At 39.9% G+C, this 27024-nt stretch overlaps 1 protein-coding gene across 3 annotated transcripts in view; it reads left to right on the top strand.

The window, feature by feature from the left end:
• Positions 1-27024, top strand: part of SCP2 (sterol carrier protein 2) — a 125962-nt gene that overhangs the window by 90767 nt on the left and 8171 nt on the right. For 2 of the 3 annotated variants that reach the window (XM_033226333.1, XM_033226334.1), the window contains 2 exons: positions 12445-12547; positions 22260-22389. In XM_033226333.1, the coding sequence (XP_033082224.1) occupies positions 12445-12547; positions 22260-22389 (233 nt within the window). The remainder of the gene's footprint in view (positions 1-12444; positions 12548-22259; positions 22390-27024) is intronic. The other variant, XM_033226335.1, reaches the window with a different exon arrangement.

The following is a 27024-nucleotide window of genomic DNA, read 5'->3' as shown; positions in this document are numbered from 1 at the left end:
TCTGTAACTTGGTTATCTTTCCATTGACTCCTTTCCCTCTGTCAGCATACATGTTCAGGTCTTCCCTTAGATCTCTTTTTTCTCCTTGCCTTAATTGTTGTTGTTCATGATGACCCTTTTATGTTGAGCCACCTTTATTTTTTCAAGCCGGAATACCTCACAGTCTAATTTTTTACCTCACCATTGAGGTCAGTGTCAGGTAAGGCCACCAGGATCTAAATGAAATTGAATAACCTTGTCTTTATTTTCCCTATTTACTCTCTTTAACCCTGCTGTGGCTTTTGACATTAATTGGCTCCCTTTTTTGAAATTCTTGGTAATTATTTAATCATTTATTCACACTTTTTTGTTTCTCCAACAAAGGATATGAGACACACTTCTTTTTTTTTTTTTAATTATACTCTAAGTTGTAGGGTACATGTGCACAATGTGCAGGTTTGTTACATATGTATACATGGAGACACACTTCTTTTATTGAGTCTATTATATTCTTCTGTAAGCTCTTGGATCTCTTCTCTTGTCCTCTCCCCTTTCTCTGCCCAGAATATAATTTCTGTTGTAAAACTTACAATTTAAAGCCCGTCTCAAATACCATCTCTCTTTGAATATCCACAGCACTTTGTACGTTTTTGGGTACTATCTAGTTGGTTTAGTTGCACTGTATCCAGTTTTTTTTTTTTTTTTGAGACGGAGTCTCGCTCTGTCTCCTGGGCTGGAGTGCAGTGGCCGGATCTCAGCTCACTGCAAGCTCCGCCTCCCGGGTTCACACCATTCTCCTGCCTCAGCCTCCCAAGTAGCTGGGGCTACAGGCGCCCGCCATCTCGCCCGGCTAGTTTTTTGTATTTTTTAGTAGAGACGGGGTTTCACCGTGTTAGCCAGGATGGTCTCGATCTCCTGACCTCGTGATCTGCCCGTCTCGGCCTCCCAAAGTGCTGGGATTACAGGCTTGAGCCACCGCGCCCGGCCTGTATACAGTTTTTAATTCGCTTTATTATATGAAATCCTTGAGGCCTAAGACTGTGACTTACATCTCTTGTTCCTAGAATCTCTCATATGTTTATTGAATTAGAATAAAAGATACTGAATCTTAAGTTTTTATGAGTTTTTTTTTTTTTGAGACAGAGTCAACATACTCTTTTTCAAAATGCTGTAGAAGCTCAGAGGAAGAAATTATTATGAAGAAAGTAAATTTGAGCTGAGATGACTAGGATTGCCCAGCAGAAGTACAGGAGAAGGGCATTCCAAGTCTGTACATAGGTACAGAAATTTGAAAATACAAGGAGATTTGACAAGGGGTTGTGCTGTGTGGGTACAGAGTAGATTATTTTGTGTGTGCCTGGGTAGAGGGACAAAGTGGGATTATGGTTTTGAAATGATTCAGATGCAATGTTCAGGAGTTTGGAATTTATCCTATAGAATATGGAAAGATACTCTTTTGCAAAAAATCATGTGACTATATTATACATTAGGTAGATCAGTCTGGCATTACTTTGAGTTGGATGGTGGAGAGACCAGAGGCCAGGAATGCTTAGGAAGCTGTTGTAGGAGTGTGGAGGAGAAATGTTTAGTGTTGCAACACAGGCTGTGAACAATGAAGAGGAGAGGTCATATTTAAGATCTGTGAGCAACTACATTTGATTCACAATTAAACTTTAATTTAGACCAGTTTTGAACATGAATATCAACTTTGTATTATAACAACCTATTCATTTTATGTAAGAGAGGAGCTTTTCTGCTACAGACTGAGAATAGGTTTGTATTCTATGCTCTGTTAAATAAAACCCCTTTTTAAAGCCCAACTTTGTTTTGTATTTCTTCTTTAAAAATTAAGGTATAATTTACATACAGTAAAATTCATTCTTTGTATTATATTTCCACAAGTTTTGATAAACATAGTATATTACTACCACCATAATCAAAATATAAAATAGTTTTATTGCCCAAAAAAGTTCCTTGTGCACCTGTGTAGTCAACCCTTCCCCTTCTCTTCTAGCTTCTGGCAACCACTGATCTGTTTTCCACCCCTGTAGTAGTCTTTTTTGCAGAATGTCATGTGAATGGAATCAAAAAGCCTTTGAGTCTGGCTTCTTTCACTTAGTGTTACACATTTTAAAATTCATCCGCGTTATTGTGTGTGTCAGTAATTTGTCCCCTTTTATTGCTCAGTAGTATTTCGTAGTATGGAAGTGTTAGTTGTGTACCCATTCCTTGGTTGGGGCATATTTGGATTATTCCCATTTTCTTTTTAATGGAAAACTAAGTTAGCTTGAAAGTTTAACCCAGGGTGTACTATTTGAAGATCCTAAGTGATATAAGAAGTTAAATTAGAAGTAAAAATTGTTTCTATATAATAATTACAACTGTATGCATGCCCATAAATAAGGACAAGAAGCAGCAATACAGAAAAATGGATAGAGAAAAATTGTCGGAGTGGTAGCACTGCAGGTGATTAACTTGTTCATATTCTGAATTTCTTTTTTCTTTTCTTTTTTTTTTTTTTGAGACAAAGTTTGGCTCTTGTCACCCAGGCCATAGTGCAGTAGTACGATCTCAGCTCACTACAACCTCTGCCTCCCAGGTTCAAGTGATTCTCCTGCCTTAGCCTCCCAAGTAGCTGGGATCACAGGTGCTCACCACCATACCTGGCTTATTTTTGTATTTTTAGTAGAGACAGGGTTTCATCATGTTGGCCAGGCTGGTCTCAAACTCCTGACCTCAGGTAATCCACCTGCCTCCACCTCCCAAAGTGCTGAGATTACAGGCGTGGACTATTGCGCCTGGCCTGAATTTCTTTTTCAATTAGAACCTGTTAGGTAGTTACAAACAAACAGGAAAAAATTCTAAGAATAATACAAGGAACTCCCTTATACCTTCTACTTAGGTTTACGAATTGTTGACATTTTGCCCATTTGCTTTATCATTTTTCCTCTACGTATACTTATATCTATATACATTTTTTTCTTAACTATCTGAGAGAAAGGTGGAGTTGTTATGCTTCTTTATCCATAAATATTTCAGTGTGTAATTGTAGAAACAATGACATTCTTTTCCTTAACCACAGTAGTTATTAAACTCAAGAAACTTAACAGGGATTGGGCGTAGTATTTCATGCCTGTAATCCCAGCACTTTGGGAGGCTGAGGCAAGTGGATGGCTTATGGTCAGTAGTTTGAGACCAGCCTGGACAACATGGTGAAACCTCCCTCTACTAAAAATACAAAAATTAGCCAGGCATGGTGGCACACGCCTGTAGTCCCAGCTACTCAGGAGGCTGTGGCACGAGAATCGTTTGAGCCTGGGAGGCAGAGGTTGCAGTGAGCTGAGATCACGTCACTGTACTCCAGCCTGGGTGACAGAGCAAGACTCTGTTTCAAAAAAAAAAAAAAAAGCAAAACATGGATACAATACTGTGAGCTCATTTAAATAACACGCAGTCACAGTTCAATAACTGTCCCAATAATATATTTATAAAATATACTCTAAGCTTTATTTTTTCTCCCTGTCAGGAGAAATCTGTAAAAATGCATTTAGCTGTCATGTCTCTTTAGTTTCCTTTAATGTGAAATGATCCCTCAGACTTTCTTTGTATTTCTTGACCATGATTTTTTTGAAGAGTACAAGTATATTCTTTAATAGTAGAATGTTTCTCAATTTGCAGTTGCCTAATGTTTCCCCAAATTAGATTCAAATTATACATTTTTTGCAGCATGAAGTGATGTTGTGTCCTTCTAGGTGCATCATATCTGGAGGTGCATGAGGTTGTTTAACCCATATTGGTGTTGTTAGCTTTATTCACTTAATGTGGCATCTACCATGTTTTCCTCTTAAAAGTTGCTGTTCTTTTCTTTGTAGTTAATAAGAATTTGTAGCAAGATGCTTTGAGATGATACCATTTTTTCTTTACTTTTTAACTGGCATTATTCTGTAAGGAAGAACTTTCCCTTGTCTTCCATTTCAAAATTTATTCATTTATTTATATATACATACATACAAACTCATGAATTCTTGTTGTATTCACTGGGTTATAGTAAAGTGGTATCAATTATTTTAATTTTCAAAATGCCCCTGATTTGGCCAGTGGGAACCTGATCAAGTTGATTTGTTTTTCCCTATGATTCCTTTTAGTAGTTCCTTACTTTCTGGCACAAGAAGAGATTCCAGGCTCATCCTGTGCTTTCCACACCTCAGCCCTAGGATCAGTCATTTTTCTGAGTCCTGGTTCCTTTTAGTAGAGAATGGTATATGGATACCACAAATGGCTGTTAGCTGTGTGCTTGTTTTTATTACTTCTAGGCCTTTTCAGCAAGCACAGTAGCACACACAAGCATTACTTTAGTTTTGTTTTAAAATAGATATTTAAGGAATGCACACAATAATCTTAATGTGATGTATATCTGTTTCCATACTCATGTAGCCACCAATTTGTTAGCAGTTAGAATGAGGAATTTATAAAACTAGTTAAATGTCACTTGTATGTGACAACTTTTTAAATTTTATAGACTAGAGTTACCAGAGACAGATTTTTTATTTTTATTTTTTTGAGATGGAGTCTCCCTCTGTCATGCAGGCTGGAGTGCAGTGGCACAGTCTCGGCTCACTGCAACCTCCGCCTCCTGGGTTCATGCGATTCTTGTGCCTCAGCCTCCTGAGTAGCTGGGATTACAGGTGCGTGCCACCCTGCCTGGCTAACTTTTGTATTTTTAGTAGAGACGGAGTTTTGCCATGTTGTCCAGGCTGGTCTCAAACTCCTGAACTCAAGTGATCCACCTGCCTCGGCCTCCCAAAGTGCTGGGATTACAGATGTGAGCCACTGCGCCATACCATCAGAGACAGTTTTGATCAGTGGGAAGAGCACCTTATCAACTTTTTGATCACACTACTGGCTTTGAGCATATTAATTTAGCCTTTTCCTTATTTAGAAAATACTGAAAATACGTACTTTAGGGATCAGAAAATATCAAATTAAAAATATCTGCCACACGTTGTAGTTGCTCAATAAACTGTTGGTTTTTTATTTCCCAATGCACTTTCCTTTCTTCTTTCCTATTTCTCTAGTCGTGTCACTGGTTAAAGGTCAAAAATGGTTCTATCTTAGTTTAATTTAATTTAATTTTACAGAGACAGGGTTTCACTGTGTTGCCCAGGTTGGTCTCAAATTCCTGGAGTCAAGCAATCTGCCCACCTTGGCCTCCCATAGTGCTGGGGTTACAGGTGTGAGCCACTGCGCCCAGCCTGAAAATGGTTTTATTTATTAATTACAAATATTACCTAGGGGTTTAGGAAAAAATGAAGTTAAATTTTTAGTACAGAATGGGGAACATATCCAACTCATTGAAGCCCACAGCTTGGCCAAAGAGGATCTTATCATATCTCCCACCATACCTCTATGAGGTTTCTTTGTTTGTCTTCCAGCTCTCAACTCTGTGGGCTGTATTTCTATGTGTGATGGAACCATGTGCCTGCTCTGAGGTCATGGGGAGTAGCTGATTACAAATGAACCTGATAGTCCCTGAAACTTATGTGTACTGTACAACCACCTCCAATCAGAACAAACTGATTACTGGTTAAATTTTAGTATTAGGGATGAAGGTTTGATTACAATGCAGGACTTTATAATCTTCCCAAACACTAAGAATAACAGCAACCACTGTTTTTTTTAAGATAGAGTCTGACTCTGTCATCCAGGCTGGATTGCAGTGGTGTTATCATGGGTCACTGCAGGCTTGACCTCCCCAGGCTCAGATAATCTTCCCACCTCAGCCTCCTGAGTAGTTGGGACCACAGGCACACACTGTCATGCCCAGCTAATTTTGGTATTTTTTTTGTAGAAGTAGGGTTTCGCCATGTTGCTCAGGTTGGTCTTGAACTCTTGGGCTCAAGTGATCCACCTGGCTTGGCCTCCCAAAGTGCTGAGATAACAGGCATGAGCCACCATGCCTGGCCGTCAACCATTTGTTTTTTTTTGAGATGGAGTCTTGCTCTGTCCCCCAGGCTAGAGTGCAGTGGTGCAATCTTGGCTCACTGCAGCCTTTGCCTCCTGGGTTCAAGCAATTCTCCTGCCTCAGCCTCCTGAGTAGCTGGGACTACAGGCACGCACCACTAGGCCTAGCTGGCTAATTTTTATATTTTAGTAGAGATGGGGTTTCCCATGTTGGCCAGGCTGGTCTTGAACTCCTGACCTCAAGTGATCCTCCCACTTCGACCTCCCAAAGTGCTGGGATTACAGGCATGAGCCACCGACCTTGGCCTTTTTTTCTTTTCTTTTTCTTTCTTTTCTTCCTTTTTTTTTTGAGACAGAGTCTTGCCTTGTCACCCAGGCTGTAGTGCAGTGGTGTGATTTCATCTCACCACAACCTCTGCCTCCTGGTTTCAAGCGATTCTTGTGTCTCAGCCTCCCGAGTAGCTGGGACTACAGTTGTAGGCCACCAGGCCCAGCTAATTTTTGTATTTTTAGTAGAGATGGTGTTTTGCCATTTTTTCCAGGCTAGTCTTGAACTCCTGGCCTGATGTGATCCACCTGCCTTGGACTTCCAAAGTGCTGGGGTTACAGGCATAAGCCACCATGCCCAGCCTCATCAACCATTTGAAAAAAATTATTTCAAATAACTTTATTAAGACCTAATTCACATGCCCACAATTCACATATTTTAAGTGTATGTTTAGTGGTTTTTAGCCTATCACAAAGTTGTGCAGTCATTACTGCAATTAATCTTAGAATGTTTTCATCACCTCAAGAGAAAGTGTGTACCCATTAGTAATTCCTTCTTGCAGTCTCTGACAAACACTAACCTACTTTCTGTCTCTATGGATTTGCCTGTTATGGACATTGTATGGCCTTTGGTGACTAGCTTCTTTCATTTAGCATAATGTTGTCAAGATTTGTCCATGTTGTGGCATATATCAGTACTTGATTCCTTTATATGGCTGAAGGTTCCAATTTCTCCACATTCTATCATTACGTCTTGTTATCTTTTTAGTTTTAGCCATCCTAGTGGTTGTGAGGTGGTATTTCATTGTGCTTTGCATTTCCCTGATGGCTATTGATGATCAGTATCTTTTCATGTTTATTGGCTATCTGCATATCTCTTTGGAGAAAAGCCTGTTCAGATCCTTTGGCATTTGAAAATTGGAGTCTTTGTATTTTAATTACTGAGTTGTAAGAGTTCTTTCACAATCACTTTTTCAGGGCCTGGTGTGTGCCAGGACCACACTAGGTGTTTCACATATACTTCTTTCTTTAATCCTCATAAAAGTCCCACACATTAGGTATTCCTGTTTATAGATGAGATTGATGATCAGAGTTAAAATAACATAACTAAGGAGAGAGAGCCTTGAGTGGTAGGAATCAAGGTTCTAGCTGAGTGCAGTGCTTCTGTTTTCCTGGCTACTCTGCTCTTAGTCTTTGACATTGTTGTTGCAGATCCTGTTTTAGGCCTTAGAATGAAAATTTTAAAGAATCATGGAAGGAATTCATATACTGAGTAGGATATTTGCTGGTTTTTATCTTCAGGTTTCCTTTCAATGTTTATATACTAGATTTATTCCAGGAAACGTATATAAACCAAATTAAAAAAATAAAACCAATTGGAATTTAGTTTCTGATAAAAGAACTTTTTATGTAAAGAAATCATGAGGAACATCCTTTTGTGAATGTGAGTACTCTCTGAGTTTAATTTGATACATTCAGTTTTCTTAGAGCAGGGCACATATATAAATTTTAAGGAATGAGGTGTTTTCAGAAAATATTGATAAAACTTGACATATTAACTTTTATCTTAATCTGGATGAAAAGCTGGTTAATCACTAACTTCATGAACTTTTCAAAACAAGCAAGATAAAAGAGACATCTGTGACCTTTGGGAACATGCACGACGTGGCAAGTTGGGAAAAGGGCACAATGATGATTAAAAGTAACTGAAAAATTGGACCAGTGAAATGAAATTGGCTTGTGGAGAACTAGTTGTGGCTACCTGATTTTAGGTTACATATTCAGACTTTTGACCAAGACAAAATAGTGTACCATAGATAATTCTGCTCTGAATGGAACAGGAAGGAATTAGGAGTTAGGCAAGGGAGAATTCAGTGTAACTTCAGTTCCATTCAGTTACTATTCACTAATGCCTATGATTTGCTGGGAACTGGCAATACAGAGATTTTTTTTTTTTTTTTTAAGAAAAAGTATGGTACCTGCTCTTAAGCCGTTGACATTTAGTAGGGTTTCACAGAATAGGAGTTTCCTGAAAGGGCTGGGTCTCGAAGGGAGAAATGGAGTTTGTTAAGGTGGAGGTATTCTGGACCCAGGGTGCAGCAGTGGCAAAGGCATAGAGGTGTGAGGTGGCATTCTGTGCTCTGAGGACTGCACAGAGTCTGCTTGCTGGAGCTAAGGTTCCATTCCTTGTTCATATATTATGATTCCTCTAGTAGGCTGTCTTTTCAGTTTAGACTCTCCACACCCTCCCTTTCACCTGCACTCTCTGCTGATTACTTTGCCTTATGCTTTGTTGAGAAATAGAAGCCATTAAACCCAAACTGCCTCAACTTCCATCGAAGACCTACAGACCCACTACACTAGAATTACACCCATATGATCCTCTTTCTTCACTTGAGTCCCCTCGTCCTGTCACAGGCTACAAGATTTCTGTCCTTCCATCTCCTTTCTCCAGGTTCCTCACCATCATCAGGCATACCTGTTCTGATTTGTTCATCTTAAATGAAACCCAGCCTTTCTAAAAATCCTGACGTGCTACAGGATGGATGATCCTTGAGAACATTATGCCAAGTGATATGTCAGTCACAAAAAGACAAATACTATATTATTCCACTTAGAATCATAGTACCTAGAGGTAGCTAGAGTAGTCAAAATTATAGAGACAGAAAGTAGAACGGTGGTTGCCAGGGGTTGGAAGCAGGGGAAAGTGGGGAGTTACTCTTTAATGGGTAGAGTTTCAGTTTTGCAAGATGAAAAGAGTTATGGAGATGAAAGGTGGTGATCATTGCACAACATTATGACTGTTTTTAATACTACTAAACTGAACACTTAAATATGGTTAGTATGGTAAATTTTATGTGTATTTTAACACAATAAAAAATTGGAAAATAAAATATGTTTTAAAAGTTACAGGACTCTCATATGCCCACATCCAGGAGGAAATGCTACATTTCTTTCTTTCTTTTTTTTTTTTTTTGAGACAGAGTCTTGCTCTGTTGCCCAGGCTGGAGTGCAGTTGTCTCCTGGGTTCAAGCGAATTCTTAAGCCTCAGACTCCTGAGTAGCTGGGATTACAGGCGCATACCACAATGTCCGGCTAATTTTTGTATTTTTAATAGAGATAGGGTTTCAATATGTTGGCCAGGCTGATCTCGAGCTCTTGACCTCAGGGGATCCACCTACCTTGGCCTCCCAAAGTGCTGGAATTACAGGCGTGAGCTACCACGCCTGCCCAGAAATGCTACATTTCTTTAAGAGATTAGTCAAAATAAAGATTTCATCTTTATCCTTCCCCGCCAAAAAAAATTCAAAAACAAAAACAAAAAAACCCACAACTCTTGATACCACCACATTCCTCTCCAGAGACCACCTCATTTTACTGTTCCACTAAAGCTAATGTCTCAAAAGAGCCACGCTGTGTCTATTTCCCTCTTCTGTTCACTCTTCAATTCACTATATAATCTGACTTCCACCCACTGAAGACTGCTTTTGTCAAGGTCATCTGTACTCTCGATGTGCCACATCTAGTGGGTACTTGACCTTCGGGCAGCATTTGACAGTTTGCCCCTCCTTCCTGAAATCTTGCTCCCGGCTCCTGTGACACCATGCTCTTCTGGTTTTCCTCTCGCATCACTGGCTGCTCTTTCCCTTCTGTCCCTGGCTTCTGAGTAATGGAGGTCTAAAGGGCATTGTCCAGGGCTCTCTTGTTTCTCTATAATTCTCTTACAGTCCCTGCCCAGGGATTTAAATGCTTTCACTATGCTGATGATTACTCCATTTTATCTCTAGCTGGCCCTCTCCACTGAGCTCCAGACTCTCATATCCAATGGCTTTCTTGTTTTATAAGATATTATACTTACTGTGCCTTAAACAGAACTTGGATCCCCTCTATTCCCACTACATTCCCCCTTGTCCTAGTAATGGCATTTCCGTCACCAAGTTATTCAGGCCAAATGCCTGGGTAATCCTTGCCCTTTCCTCTTTATATCTCCCTCACCCCCACAGCAAAGCTTGTGGATTCTATTTCTATTTTGAATCTATCCCCACTCTCTATCTACTGGCAGACTGCCTCTGTAGTCCAGGCCACCATCACCTCCTATCTGGATTATTCCAACAGCCTCCTAACTAGTGCCCACTCCTCTTGCTCCTCTCCATCCTCATTCATTCAGCACACTGTTGTAAGAATAATCACAAATGAAACAATTTCACTTCCCTGTTACCATTTCTGTGGATTTCCAAATTCCCTACTTTGGCCTGCCTGCATCATCATTTGGCCTGCCTTGTTCTCCAATTTCATTTTATGTCACTCTCCCCACACCTACTGTATTGTAGAGACTCTGGTCTTACTTGACTTTCTTTTAACATACTCCTGTCTCCCTCAGGATCTTTGCAGTTTCCTCTTTGAATGGCTAGCTCCTTTTCTTCCTTTAATAAGGTCTTAGAGGTCATGCCTTGACTGTCCTTCCTAAAGTAGGTTCCTTTTTTTTTTAATTTAAAATTATTTTTTATTGATGCATAACTGATGTACATAGTCTCAGGGTACAAGTAATAATTTAATACATTTATGTAATTTGTGAAGATCAAATCAGTATACTTGGGATATCCATCATCTTAAATATTTGTCTTTTCTTTATTTTAGAAACATTTGAATTATTCTCTTTTTTGCTGTTTAGAAATATAAATGTATAGTAAACTGTGGTCACCCTACTCCTCCGTTTCATAATACTTGATACAGTTTGCAGTTATTTTGTGTTCACTTCTTTTTTTCCTCCACTGGAAGAATATAAACTCAGTGAGTGCAGAGACTGGGTCTTATCTGTTCACTGTCATATCCCCAGTGTTTTGAAATGTCTTGCTTGGCATGTAGCAAGAAGTCATTAAATATTTATGAAATGAGGCCAGGCACGGTGGCTTACATCTGTAATCTCAGCACTTTGGGAGGCCTATGTGGGAGGATTGATTGAGCCCTGGAGTTTGAGACCAGCCTGGGCAACATAACAATGCCCCTGTCTGTACAAAAAATTTTAAAAATTAGCTGGGCATGGTGGCATGCGCCTATAGTCCCAGCTTACTCGGGAGGCTGAGGCAAGATTGCCTGAGCCCAGGAGTTTGAGGTTACAGTAAGCTATGATTGGACCACTGCACTCCAGCCTGGGTGACAGAGTCCCTGTGAGAGAGAGACAGAGAAAAAAAAAAGTATGAAATGATAGAAGGAAAAGAGAAAGAGAAAGGAGCACTTTTTTTTTTTTTTTTTTGACAGGGTCTAACTCTCTCACCCAGACTGGGGTGCAGCGGTACGATCATAGCTCACTGCAGCCTCTATCTCCCAGGGTCAGGTGATCCTTCCGCTTTAGCCTCCTGAGTAGCTGGGACTACAGACACATGCCACCATAATAGAGTTAATAAATAACTTATTTATTTATGTAGAAATGGTCTGGTTCCATCACCCAGGCTCAAGCGATCCTTCCACCTCAGCCTCCTGAGTAGCTGAACTACAGGCAGGCACCACCATACCATGCTAATTTTTGTATTTTTTGTAGAGTTGAGGTTTTGCCCTGTTGCCCAGGCTGGTCTCAAACTCCTGACCTCAAGTGATCCACCCACCTTGGCCTCCCAAAGTGCTGGGATTACAGGGGTGATGTTATTTATTTTTTTGTTTCTAAATTGTCTCCTCCACTAGCATGTAAGATTCATGAAGGTAGCGTCTTTGGTTTACTGTATTTTCAAGAAAAAATTCTAGCTCCTAATGAGCTGATTATGTGTTGAAAAAATGGGAAGAAGAGCATTTGTTTGTGACGGAGTTTCACTCTTGTTGCCCAGCATGGAGTGCAATGGCGCGATCTCGGTTCACTGCAACCTCCACATCCTAGGTTCAAGCGATTCTCCTACCTCAGCCTCCTGAGTAGTTGGGATTACAGGCATGTGCCAGCATGCCCAGCTAATTTTTGTGTTTTTAGTAGAGACGGGGTTTCTCCATGGTGGTCAGGCTGGTCTTGAACCCCTGATTTCAGGTGATCCGCTTGCCTCGGCCTCCCAAAGTGCAGGGACTACAAGCATAAGCCATCTCGCCTGGCCAAGCTTAATTATTTTATATGCTTACTAAAGATTTCCTTTGGATAAGATTTGCAACATCTCTGTTCTTACGGTTTTTGAAAATTTTGAAAATTACTATCTTATAAATGTTGAAAAACCTAATACCTATGTGACTCCATGAATTGAAACGGTTTCTTTCCCCCAGTTCATTTAGAACTCATCAAATTGAAGCGGCTCCAACCAGCTCTGCAAGTGATGGATTTAAGGCAAATCTTGTCTTTAAGGAGATTGAGAAGAAACTTGAAGAGGTAAGATTTATGTAAAATATTGCCAGGAAGGACTTGGAGGCTAGAAGAAGCAGACACAGGTTTCAGGTGTTTCCTCGAGGTGGTACAATTGATAATTTATATCATGTTTTCAACTATTGAGTATAGTTAGATTTCTGAGTGTCTATTAAGGCTTCCTTGTAATTCTAAAAGAAATGCATTTCAGAAATGTATAAATCTCCAGATTTGAGCTTAAAAAACTATGATAAATACTGGTAAAATTGTCGCTCTTTTCTAGGTCCTCTTTGTCAGAGGGTTATTCAGTTATGGGCAAAGTTCAAATGTAAAGGGATTCTAGTTTATTTTGGTACAATTTCCTTTGAATTAAAAAGGTCTTACTTAAAATCATTCCAAAGAATAATATTTAAAATGAGCCTTTTTTGTACATAGATCAAAATTCTTTATAAAAAGAAATTGTGTTTTGATTTCTTAGTTAAAAATTTTTTTGTTTTAAAAATGCTAGTTTAAAAAATTTATACTATACAGAAATGTATGTTTATGAATAATATAAATTTTATACTATACTTTTGTTTTAACCTTTTAAACAAAAGTTTAAAATCTCCCCAAATTCTACCACTCAGAGTTTACTGAAATGTTAACAGTGGTTAACATTCTTTCAAACATCTCTCTCTGTGTATATTAACTTATAGTTTTAAGCTAGGGTCATATAATACCTGTTGTTTTGTTGTTTTGTTTTGTTTTGATACAGGGTCTTGCTCTGTCGCCAAGGGTAGAGTGCAGTGGTACCATCTTGGCTCACTGCAACCTTCACCTCCCGGGTTCATGCGATTCTCATGCCTCTGCCTCCTGAGTAGGTGGGATTACAGGTGCCTACCACCACACCAGTCTAATTTTTGTATTTTTAGTAAAGACAGGGTTTCACCATGTAGACCAGGCTGGTCTTGAACTCCTGACCTCAAGAGATCCACCCGCCTTGGCCTCCCAAAGTGCTGGGATTACAGGGGTGAGCCACCACGCCCACCACACCTGTTGTTTTTTATTATACTATATATGCTGATCTATTTTTTATGTACAATAATTAGTTCTTGATAGGTAATAGTCATACTAAGGCAATCTAAAAATAACTCTCCAGACAAAATTGATATTTATTTCATTGTTTTAAACTTAGAGGAATCTTGGGATCTCTTTCTTTTTTTTTTGGGAGATAGAGTCTCACTTTGTCTCCCAGAATGGGAGTGCAGTGGCATGATCACGGCTCACTGCAGCCTTGAGCCCCTGGGCTCAAGTGATCCTTTCACCTTGGTCTCCCAAAGTGTTGGGATTACAGTCATGAGCCTCTGCTTGGATGTATTTCATTATTGATTTTAGATCTCAGACCATACAAGGCATGGTTACAGCCATAATCACAATGCAAATTACACATCTATTAAGGTGATCAAAGTGGGCTGGAATAAATGAATGTTTAAACTGTATTTCACCACATTAGAGCCATGGTATGAAAGGCAAACATTGTGCTTATCTCATAACCCTTATTGTAGGCCAAAGGACTACTTAATATCTGAGATGATTGCACTGTGGATGGGAATACAGGTGATGTAATTGATGTGTTGTGAAAGAACCCAGCATTCCCAGGACTTTCATTATAATCTACAACCATCCTGAGGGAGAACAGGGCCAGTCGTTGGCCTAGAAGCTGCAGACCTGTCCTGCAACCATCTTGGGATGCATCCACATGGGGCTACCTGTTTTATAACCTATGTTTTTCTTTGGACAGTATGTTCCATGGCCATAATCTAAATCTTTACCCTCTTTTTTTTTTTTTTTTGAAACAAAGTCTCGCTCTGTCACCCAGGCTGGAGCTCAGTGGCATGATCTTGGCTCACTGCAACCACCACCTCCCTGGTTCGAGTGATTCTCGTGCCTCAGCCTCCTGAGTAGCTGGGATTACAGTGCCACCACACCCAGCTAATTTTTTATTTTTATTGAGACAGGGTTTCACCATGTTAGCCAGGAGGTCTCTATCTCCTGACCTCGTGATCTGCCTGCTTTGGCCTCCCAAAGTGCTGGGATTATAGGCATGAGCCACCGTGCCTGGCCATTTACCCTCATTTTTAATACATAGTATGTATTCATATGTATTTGTCATAATTTAAATAGCTTCCTGTGATGAATATCAGGTTGTATTTAACATTTTCAAGTAAAACCATGCTGTAATAAATTTCCTTTTGCACTCACATTTAAGTATTTAAGCTATGATCAATTTAATATAAATAAAGGAGGAAAATTGTTGGGTGGTTGGCTATGTGCGTTTTGTATGTTGATACATATTGCCAAACTGTACCAGAAAGAGGGTACTAATTTACAAACATTACCAATTCATGAGAGTGACTATTTTTTCATTTTAAAAAATTTATTTATTTTTATTTTTGTAAAGATGGGGTCTTGCTATGTTGGAGAGTAACTATTTTTACTTCACACCTCTGATACTGTGTTGACTGGTTTTTAAAAAATCTTTGGGCCGGGCACAGTGACTCACCCCTGTAATCCCAGCATTGTGGGAGGCTGAGGTGGGTAGATCACCTGATACCAGGACCAACCTGGCCAACATAGCAAAACCCCGTCTCCACTAAAAACACAAAAATTAGCCAGGCATGATGGCGCACACCTGTAGTCCCAGCTACTGGGGGGGCTGAGGCAGGAGGATAGCTTGAACGCAGAAGGCAGGGGTTGCAGTGAGCCGAGGTCATGCCACTGCACTCCAGCCTGGGTGACACAGCGAGACTCCACCTCAAAAAAAGTAAAATAAAATAAAATAAAAATAAAAAGTCTTTGCCAACCTAGTAGGAAAAAATATCTCATTGTTTCTTGAACTTCTTTCATTATAAGTGTTCCTATAAAATGAAGTTGCACTCTATAAAGTCTCAGCTTAAAAGTTTTGGTTTTTTAAAATGCTGCCAATATATTCCTGCAGAGGAACACGTAGGATGGTTGTGTCTGACAAGTTGCTTCATTTATTTCAACCCTATTCCATCTAAAAAAAAAATCAAATAAATTAATGTAGAGATTATCTACTATGAAGTGTGAGGTATGGCAGTATATCAATCATTGAATACTTCATTGTATTAACAAAGTAGAGTGGTTTTTATTTTACAGTATTCTTTTAGCCTTGCAAATGTATGCCTCTTGCTCCATTTTTATTCTTTTCTCTATAACCTCCCTACCAACCTTGTTCCCTTGTTTCTTTCTCCTTCCCACGATTGTCAGTTTCCTAAGTGTTTGCAGCACTAGAAAGTAAAAGTCTTGGAATCTTTTGTCAATTCATGCATTTTCTGCATTAGCAAAGGCAAAGGCAGCCTGGCCAAAGATTTTATTTCCACTTCTGTCTTTGTTAGCAATTCTCCATTGCCCTTCTTTGAATTTTGTCTTAATTTTTTTGTCCCTATTAAGTCTGTGACAGGACCTGCTCCTTAACCTTTTGCCTACTCAGAAAAAAGTACTTTTCTTCAAGCAAGGAGGCACTCAGAACTTTCTTAGTACTAATGATCTTCAGTTTCACAACTGTATTTTATTTTCCCTTTTAACTCTCTCTCCTCATCAGTTTCCTTACCCTCTCACTCCCCTACTTCAATTGAAAATGTTTTATTGTCCAAGGGATGTGATTTTATAAGAGGATCAGTTGTTTCTGAAAAGTAACAGCAAGTGCAAATTATTCTCTATTTTAAGGAGGTGGGAGGGTAAGTAGTAAGGTTATAGGAATTTCTCTTCAAGTATGCAGGTAGAATTTCTAAATGTTTGCTGGTGTTTTCCTGCTGTCACTTGTTGGTGTCTGCACATAGCTGTATTCCTGAGGCACTGTGCAAGCAGATGGCATGGATGCACCTGGAAATAGTCATTCATGGGCCTCTGGCCCTAGAGGAAGCCTTCCTCTCAGGTGGCCTAGCATACTCATGTTATTAACCCCCTCTCATAGATTATTTCCACAGAACCTTGAGAGAGAAAAGATTTTAAGGAATGTGAAGACTTTGAACTTTCTTCATTTTATGGTGGCAGATACTGCTGTCATCGGCTAAAGTTTAGAAATATTGATGTGACCTACTGTTTCAGTGTGGTATGGTCAAATGGAAGTAGCATTGAATTTGGGATTAAAGCAACCTGGGATTGAGTTCTGGTTGTACTACCCACTAGCCATATGTCCCTGCCTCTCAGGGAACACAGAGTTTAGTGGGACGAGAGACATGGAAAAATATTTCCAGAAAAATGTAACATGGGTTTATGTGCAGAGGGCCATCGAAGTATCTGGTGGAGATAGAGATTCCTTCCCAAAAGAGTTAGCATGTGAGCTGAGACTTGAATGAGGAGGTCAGGGGTGGGAGTGGAGGCTAGGAAGAAGTGAGTGTCCTGGGATGGGGTAGGAGTAGGGGCATGGAGGCATACAACACATGGCACATAAGTTCATGGAATTCAACATGTTCATGGAATTCAAAGATGAAGAGGAAGAGAAAGTGGCTGGAGTTCAGACAAATATCCTTCAGATCATGAAGACTCTAGGATAATATGTAAAGACAGACTTCATCCTGTTGACTGTGAGGAGTCACCAGGAAGTTTAAGCCTGAGAGTGCCAGATGGATATGTTAGTGTTAGATGGACTACTTGGCAGCAGTATAGAGGAGAAGCATTCTTAATCTTTATGAGCCTCAATTGCTTTTTCTGCTTAATGAGCTAATATTAATGTCTGCCCAACTATTTGTATGGTTTTGTGAAGATTAAAGAAATTATATATACAAAAGTATTAAAAACTTGAAGGCCCCTCAAAATAATTAGTATTGTTGTTAGTTAGTAGTTTTTTCTACAGTTAACTTAAAATAATTTAAGTGAGCTCTTTTAAGGGAAGCCAACATAAGAGAATTTCTTTTTCACTTAAAAGAAAAACCTGACAGTCATTTTCGTTTCTTGGTTTAACTAGAAAATACTGGTAGTTAATTTCAGGATAATCACATGTAAGAGATGCCTCCATGACTATTGAGATAAGTAGTCCCTGACTATTAAATATTTTAGGGCAAAACAAGTGTTTTGTCCTAAGACCCATGTCCAAGATTCCAGGTGGCTTTCAGGGGATCTACCTGTATATAAGAAAAAGGTTGACATACAGGGCACAGTGGCTCATGCCTGTATTCCCAGCACTTTAGGAGGCTGAGGCGGGTGGATCACTTGAGGCCAGGAGTTCAAGACCAGCCTGGCCAACATGATGAAACCCCATCTCTACCAAAAATACAAAAAAATTAGCTGCGTGTGGTAGCATGTGCCTGTAATCCCAGCTACTTGGGAGGGGTAGCTGGGATTACAGACACACGCTACCACACGCAGCCACACACAGTAGGAGGAGTAGCTCCTATTGAGGAAGGAGAATTGCTTGAACCCAGGAGGCAGACGTTGCAGTGAGCCGAGATTGCACCACAGCACTCCAACCTGAGCAAAACTCCATCTCAAAAAAAAAAAAAAAAAAAAAAGGTTGACATACCCAGTAGGATGACTAAAATAAAAAAGCCAATAACAATTGTTTGTGAGGATGTGGAGAAATTGAAACCTGCCGGCCGGGCGCGGTGGCTCAAGCCTGTAATCCCAGCACTTTGGGAGGCCGAGACGGGCAGATCACAAGATAAAGCTGACACGGTGAAACCCCGTCTCTATAAAAATACAAAAAATTAGCCGAATGTGGCGGCGTGTGCCTGTAGTCCCAGCTACTTGGGAGGCTGAGGCAGGAGAATGGTGTGAACCCAGGAGGTGGAGCTTGCAGTGAGCCAAGATCGTGCCACTGCACTCCAGCCTGGGCGACAGAGTGAGACTCTGTCTCAAAAAAAAAAAAAAATTAATATTATGATACCAAAAGGAAGAATTTTGTGTGTGAATTATTGCAGATATATAAGGCCGAAATAAAGAAGATAGGAAATAAAAGCTATTAGAAATTAAAGAGAATTCAACAGGTAGCCAGTTCCAAAATAAATATTAAAAGATTAGTATATTTTCTATATATTTGCAATAACCATAAAATGTAGTGCAAAGATGTGTTATTAACAAAAACAATATAAAATACCTAAGAATAAACTTACCAAGAAATGTACAGAAGTCTATGTTGGGGAAGAAAAAGATAACATTTTCCCAAAGGACATTAAAGAAAAGGTGAAGGTTTACTATATTCATGGATGGGAAAACTTAATATTGTAAAGATATTACCTCTCCCCTAAACAGAGCTGTATATTTTATGTAACCCCATCCAACTCCAACAACATTTTGTGAGAAGAACTAAGTGATTGTAAAGTACATATAAAGGAAAATGTGTCCAAAAAAAATCCAAAATAACCAAGAATATTTGGAAGAGAGGAATTATAATTGAGATTTGCTGTGTCAAAGAGTAAAGTGTATTATAAAGCTATAATATTAGCACAGAAATAGCAGCTAGATCATATAATAAAACATCATCAACAAAATGCTAACATTCATTGAATATGCTGTGTGTTGTGGGTATTTACATAATTCTCATACAGGTCTGTAAGGGTAGTTACTGTTTTATTCTATTTAACAGATAAGAAAACTGAGATTCATACAAAAATACAAAAAATTAGCCAGGCATGGTGGCAGGCGCCTGTAGTCCCAGCTACTTGGGAGGCTGAGGCAGGAGAATGGCATGAACCCAGGAGGCGGAGTTTGCAGTGAGCCAAGATCACACCACTGCACTCCAGCCTGGGCAACACAGTGAGATTCCATCTCAAAAAAAAAGCAAACTGAGATTCAGAAAGGTTTAATAACTTGGCTAACTTGTTGATAACAATCAACAGGGTATTGGTTAAATAAAATATGGTATACTTTTACAATTAAAGACTATATGTGACCATTTAAAATTATATAGAATATTAGTGACACAGTAATTAGGATAATTATATTAAACAAAAAAGTAGATTATAAAACAATATGATCCTATTTAAGATATATATATAAAAGCTTTATTTATAATATATATATATACTATATTTTATTTAGTCAGTGCCCTGTTAATTGTTATTCAGGCTCGTGCTAACTTCTGGCTCTTACCACAATGCTGTGAATAACATTCTTATATCTAAATATTTTTACAGAGCCTCATTTATTTAAGGGTAAATGCCTAGAATTAAACTTGCTAATTAAGAACAGCAAATCTAGGTATCAAAATAGATTTGAATTCTTGCTCTTCCTTGTACTTATACAAACCTAGCCAAGTTATTAGACCTTCCTGAATATATATGTATATAATATATATAGCACATATATATAAATCTTATATATATCTTAAGTGGGATCATATTGTTTTGTAATCCACTTTTTCTGTTTAATATAATTAAACAGATCCCATTTGAGATACATATATATATAATCTTTTCTGTTTGATATAATTAGACAGATCCCATGTAAGATACATATATATATAATCTTTTCTGTTTAATATAAACAGATTCCATTTAAAAGATATATATCTTAAATGAGATCATATTTTGTAATCTACTTATTCTGTTTACAGAAAGATTTTCTTGTTTTTGGTACAAAACCCATTTTTTTTCTCTGCATATATATGTACCAAAAATGATTTTCTTTGAGTGATAAAATTATGAATGATTTTGGCCGGGTGCAGTAGCTCACGCCTGTAATCTTAGCACTTTGGGAGGCTGAGGCAGGTGGATCACTTGAGGTCAGGAGTTCAAGACCATCTGGCCAACGTAGTGAAACCCTGTCTCTACTAAAAATACGAGAAATTAGCTGGGCATGGTGGCGTGTGCTGTAGTCCCAGCCACACGAGAGGCTGAGGCAAGAGAATCGCTCGAACCCAGGAGGCAGAGGTTGCAGTGAGGCAAGATCGTGCTACTGCACTCCAGCCTGGGCGACAGAGCAAGACTCTATCTAAAAAATAATAATAATAATAAATTACAAATGATTTGTGTTTTCTTCTTGTTTGTTGATATTTTCTAATTTTTCTGCAGTGAAATAAATGTTCCTTCTCTAAAAATTTTTTTTCAATAAAATGATTATGTTGCTCTTGTTTTTTTAAAACAAGGTATGTGAGATTGTTGTCATCCTTTCATTATTCACCTGCCAGCTGGCTTAGCTGCTCCTCTGTGCTCCTGCAGTCCCCTGTGTCTCCCTTGATCCCGGTGTATTGTCGTAGTGGTTATAGCGTATTGTTATTACTTACTTTTCTGACTCCTATTTCTATATACTTGGTGCCTGTAACAATATTTGGCTCAATAAATGCTTCAGGAAGGAAAGACTGGGAATGAAGGGAAAAAAAAGAGGAAGTGAGGGAGAAGGGAAACTCCCTTGCAGAGATATAGGTCTGAGGGTTTTTTTCTGTATTTAGGCAGCTTCTTTCCCCAATATCCAAAAGCAAGTGGTGGATGGTATATTACTCATATAATTCTTTATACTGATAGAGAAAATGAGTTGAACAACAAGAACAAAAAAGGCCTTGATTTCAGAACCACTTGTCTTTAAGTCCTGATTGCGAGGAACCAAAAATATATGTAAGGCTAGCTGTGGTAGCTAACCCCTTTATCCCAGCACTTTGAGAGGCTGAGGCAGGAGGATTGTTTGAGCCCAGGAGTTTGAGACCAGCCTGGGCAGCACAGTATGTGTATAGATTCTGTCTCTATACACATACACATACATACACACACAGATCCAGATCCTGTCTCCACACACACACACACACACACACATAAACACACACACACACACACACATAAACACACACACACATACATTCAGTTAACCAGTTGTGGTGGCCCATGCTTGTAGTCCCAACTACTTGGGGGAGGCTGAAGTATAAGGATTGCCTAAGCACTGGAGATTTACCCTGCAGTGAGCCCTGGTTGTGCCACTGCCCTCCAGCCTGGGTGACAGAGTGAGAACTTGTCTCAAAAAAAAGAGAAAAAAAACCCAATATATATATATAATTTATATGTGTTTATATATATACCATTTATATGCTTATATGTATGTCATTTATATGTATGTGTATACACACACACACACACACAGAGAGAAGGGAAGGTGGGGATCCTTACATTTAGAAATGCCAGAGTGAATCTTTCCCAAATTATTGAAACATATGAGGGCTATTTTGGCAGAGAATGCTGCCCTATCCCTTCTTCCCTTCCACCAGTTGTATCTAAAAGGCCTTTTTGGTTTTTTTTGAGATAAGGTTTTGCTTTGTTGCCCAGGCTGGAGTGCACTGACATGATCATAGCTCACCATAACCTTGAACTCCTGGGCTCAAGTGATACTCCCATTTCAGCCTCCTGAGTAGGTGGGACCACAGGCATGCACCACCATGCCTAGTTAATTTTTTTATTTTTAGTGGAGACCAGATCTCACTATGCTGCGCAGGCTGGCCTTCAATTCTTGGGCTCAAGTGATCCCCCCACCTCTGCCTCCCAAAGTGCTGGGATTACAGGAGTGATCACCATGGCTGGTTTTACAGCTAGCCTTACATATATTCCACATTTATTTTTAATAAAAGACTTGGCAGATATAGGAGTTGTTGCCTACTTGCCTTTCAGACTTTTCTGGGTAAAAGATCATAAAGGACCTTGGGGACTGCTCCCTGGCCCAGATACTCATATCATGTATCTATTTAAACATGAATTTGCTTGAGGAGAAAGCCAGATAAATGGACTTAATATAACCCCAGTGTTATTTTTCTTTCCAGGAAGGGGAACAGTTTGTGAAGAAAATCGGTGGTATTTTTGCCTTCAAGGTGAAAGATGGCCCTGGGGGTAAAGAGGCCACCTGGGTGGTGGATGTGAAGAATGGCAAAGGATCAGTGCTTCCTAACTCAGGTTAGTTTGGGAATGACTTCATTTCTAGGAGCACTGACAAGTTTACAAAGGCTGTCAGCTGGGAAAATGGGGGTCTGCCCTGCTGTTCCCCTAAAGGATTGGCTTTTAATATTAAAGAACCAGTGAATTCCAGGGAACAGGAACAGGTCAAAGCCACCTCCTCCCAAGGATTTGCAGGCTCCATCACAGAGTTGCCAATCTTAGGCTTTGGAATTAGGCAAACTTGGGTTGGAGTCCCGTCCATGCCATTCACATATTCTGACCTTGAACAAGTTATTTAACTTTTCTGAGACTCAGTTTTCTCTTCTGTAAATGGGCTTAATAAATGGCCCCTTTTCATAAGATTGGTATGAAGATTAAGAGGATTCTGTCTTAATTAACCTGTAAAGCACATGGTCCAATGCATGGCTAGTGGCCTTGGAAGACCTGTCTATAGTCACTATCGCCAGTTATTCTCATCCAAATCTTTCTTGAACCCACTCTAGTCAGGTTTTGTCCTCATCACTATCCCCAGACTGTTCCTGTCAAGGTCACCAGTGACTACCACATTGCTAAATTCAGTGGTTAATTCCCAGCCCTCATGATATTACACTTACACGTTTTCCTTATCTACTGGCTGTTCCTCCTTGGCCTCTCTTGATGGTTTCTTTTTGTCTTCAAATTTCTAAGCATTGGAGTGTTCCAAGGCTCAGTTCTGTTTGCCTTAATTCCTTGGGGATCTTATCTAGTCCCATGCTTTGAAATAGTTTCTACACTAATGACTGTCTTAGCGTGGACCCAGCCACTGAACTACAAGGTGTATATCCAGCTGCTTAACTGGCAAGTTTACTTGGACACCTAATAGGTATCGCAAAGCTAACATGTTAAACTGAACTCCTGGTCTTTCTTCTTCTTCCCTGTAAGTGTGTACTCCTCTTGCTGTTATCCCATTCTTGGTAAATTGCTCCTGTGTCCTACTGGTTCCTTGGTCTAAAAACCTTGAAGTTATCTCTGGCCACTTTTTTTCTCTTACACTCTGCAGTTTAACCCATCAGCACATCTTGTCCTCCTCTGCAGCCACCACTACCCTGGTCTAAGCCAGCATCATTGTTTTATCTGGTCTCCCCACTTCTATTCTTGCCCACTACTCTGCACACCTGCCAGAGTGATCATTTAAAAACTTGCCGAATTGTTACCTTCCTCTGCTCAAAAGCATCCAATAGCTTTGTCTCACTGCAGGTAAAAGCAAAGTTCTTAAAATTGTACTATATGATCTGGCCCCAGTTTTCACTGTCTTACTCTGTATGTCCTTGCTCACTTGGCTCCAGTAACACTGACTTTTTTGCTGTTGCATGAATGTGGGATTCTCTTGGTTGGGGGCTTTTCTACTCTCTGTTCCCTGTCCGGAATTACCTTCTCCCAGGTATCCTTGTGGCCTATTCCCTCCTTTCCTTTGGATCTTTGCTCAAATTTCACCTTCTCAGTGAGCCCCTCCCTAACCACCCTTTTTAAAATCTTACCTCCATGGTGAAACCACATCTCTACTAAAAATACAAAAAAATTAGCTGGGTGTAGTGGCGAGCACCTGTAGTTCCAGCTACTCAGGAGGCTGAGGCAGGAGAATGGTGTGAACCTGGGAGCCAAGATCATGCCACTGCACTCCAGCCTGGGCGACAGAGCGAGACTACAGCTATAATAATAATAATAATAATATATATATATATATATCACCCCCATTACCATTCCCTATTGCCCTTTTCTGCCTTATTTTTCTCTTTTTTTTTTTTTTTTTTTTTTGAGACGGAGTCTTGCTCTGCCGCCCAGGCTGGAGTGCAGTGGCCAGAACTCAGCTCACTGCAAGCTCCGCCTCCCGGGTTGACGCCATTCTCCTGCCTCAGCCTCCCCAGTAGCTGGGACTACAGGCGCCCGCCACCTCGCCCGGCTAGTTTTTTGTATTTTTTTTAGTAGAGACGGGGTTTCACCGTGTTAGCCAGGATGGTCTCGATCTTCTGACCTCGTGATCCGCCCGCCTCAGCCTCCCAAAGTGCTGGGATTACAGGCTTGAGCCACCGCGCCCGGCTATTTTTCTCCATAGCACTTATTACTATCTGATATACCATGTAATATTTTACTTACTTTTTTTATGTCCATCTCTCTCACTTGAATTGTAAGTTCCTTGAAGACAGAGCTTTTTGTCTGAGGTATACTGCTGCATTCCCAGTGCTTAGAATGTACCTGACACATGGTAGGCCTTCAAAAATGAATAATTTAAAAATGGACAACAGAATGAATGAATGGTTCTGAGTAAGCATTAAGTAAGTGGTAGCTGTATGGAATGGGACCAGCTTTTTGGAGGCTTAAAATGCCCTGATAGGGGCTGGGCACGGTGGCTCACACCTGTAATCCCAGCACTTTGGGAGGCCGAGGCAGGCGGATCACAAGGTCAGGAGTTCGAGACCAGCCTGGCCAACATGGTGAAACCCCATCTGTACTAAAAATACAAAAAATTAGCTGGGCGTGGTGATGCATGCCAGTAATCCCAGCTACTTGGGAGACTGAGGCAGGAGAATTGCTTGAACCCAGGAGGCAGAAGTTGCAGTGAGCCGAGATGGCACCATTGCACTCCAGCCTGGGCAACAGAGCAAGACTCTGTCTTGAGAAGAAAAAAAAAAAATGCCACGATAGGAACTTTGAAAGTCATTTGGTATATAACCAGTATACCAAAGCTTTTTAATATGCATTAGAGCTTCCTAAATAGAAAAGTGAAGTCAAAGCTGTGTTTTAGAGGATGAAACTGGTACATTAGACCTGATGAATTGAAAGGGGTGAGATCAGAAGCAGAGAGAGCCATCAGGAGGATAGATGTTGCCACTGTCTAAGTCAGCGGAGAGGATGGCCGGCCTTTGTGTAGGCAGTGGGAAAAGTGAGTGTTGTGAGAGTAGATGCCAGAGATACTAGAGGTGAAGGTAATGGGACCTGGGAATTGTATGGAAGAAGCATGTCTGTCAAAGATGGTGAAATTTCATTACTGACACATTTTTGAGGGAGGTCCTTTTGGAAAGGACGACATAGGAGCACAGGTGGAAGCAAGGTTACCTCTAGTAAGAAGGGATGGATGGAAACTTCTTTCTCTGAAGGGGCAGGTAAATATTCAGGGGCATTTTGAGAGGAGAGGAGGTCAGCAAGCTCCTGGAATAGAGTGTAGAGCTTGGAGTGTGGAGAAAAAGTGAAGAGTACTGTTAATGTGCGCTGTTGAATAAGGGATTGATGAGAGATGAAGAAAGAAAACTTGAGCAATAGTTAGGGCATCTGTCTAGTGTGGGCAGCATGACTTTGTTGTGGATGGTTCCTGAATTATATAGAGTCCCTTTTTTTCCTTCCAAAATGAATGGGCCAAAAAATGATCATAACTTTGCGTTCTATGAGCCGCCACTCTAAGGTGGTGTACAAAGAAAAACTAAAGGCTTTATCTGGATTCCAGCTTTTAGAAATAGAAAGAACTTCAGGAATTATATTAATCATCTTTTTTTTTTTTTAATGACTGAAGGTTAATGGTTACTTTTGTATTTAGATACGCCCATACTGGTTTTAAGGTTGTTTTAAAAAAATTTCTCCTTTTCCTCCTATTTTGTTGATGTTGATTGATAGGGTTCGTTTGTCATCAAAGATCATATGCTGATGGAAAGCTGTTGAATGATTTGGAAAAGCTGTGTTCCCTCCAGATAGGTTCTTGCCGTGTTCTTCCCACATTAGGTGCTGTACCCCAGACCCCAAGGGATCTTACCCTGGGGCAGGATAATTTCTGCTGAAACTGACACTTGTTGGCAGCCAAGGGTGGTGTTGAAATATAGACTTACCAAGAAAAGCCATCACTGGAAATTGCCAGCTCCTTTTACATCAACCAACAAATGGCTATTTGTTAGAGATTAGCTACATTAAAGCATTAATAACCTGTCCTAGTTTGAACCGGCATCTTAAGGAGAATTGCTAGTTCATTTGGCATGTACATAATGTTAGGGGGTTTGTGTATTGTTAACAAAGTAAGATTTACTTAAATATATTTTGTAAGAGCTTGGTAATGATTATTGAGATGAATATATTATGGATTTTTAGATTTTGTGCATTTTCCATCATCTGTTTTTGCTGCCTGGGTACCTTTTAGTATCTTCTCCACGAGTTCTGCCTTTGCCTCATCTCCTTTGAAACGACTCATATAGCATATATCCAGGAAGCCAACTTTGATTAATCTAACATAAGATATTATTCCTTCATTCCTTTATTCTGCCCCTTCAGCACCTTGAGTTCTCAACTTTCTCCCTTTATGGGCAGCATGATACAGAAAGCTTCAGGGTCTCCTAACCCCAAGGTACACTAGAATGAGCATAGCCTTTTAGAAACACCCAAACCTGGGTTCAGATCTAGGCTCTGTCACTTAAAGGGCATATACCTTCCCTGAGTCTAGTGGTCTTATCTAGAATATGATGAGAATAATTTCTATCCGTAGAACTGTTGTGGGGATTAAATGAGATCAGGAAGATAGAGCACCTAGTAAGTGCTCAGTAAATCATTGTTTCCTCCCCAGACCATATGTTAAACGTTAATTTTGCTTAGACGCATAGGTTTGTCTAAGGCCCTCAAAAGGACTTTGAGAACTTG

Source organism: Trachypithecus francoisi, unplaced genomic scaffold (genome assembly GCF_009764315.1).
Source record: "Trachypithecus francoisi isolate TF-2019V2 unplaced genomic scaffold, Tfra_2.0 Lachesis_group12, whole genome shotgun sequence".
NCBI lineage: Eukaryota > Metazoa > Chordata > Mammalia > Primates > Cercopithecidae > Trachypithecus > Trachypithecus francoisi.
This window is presented reverse-complemented; position numbering and strand designations above follow the sequence as displayed.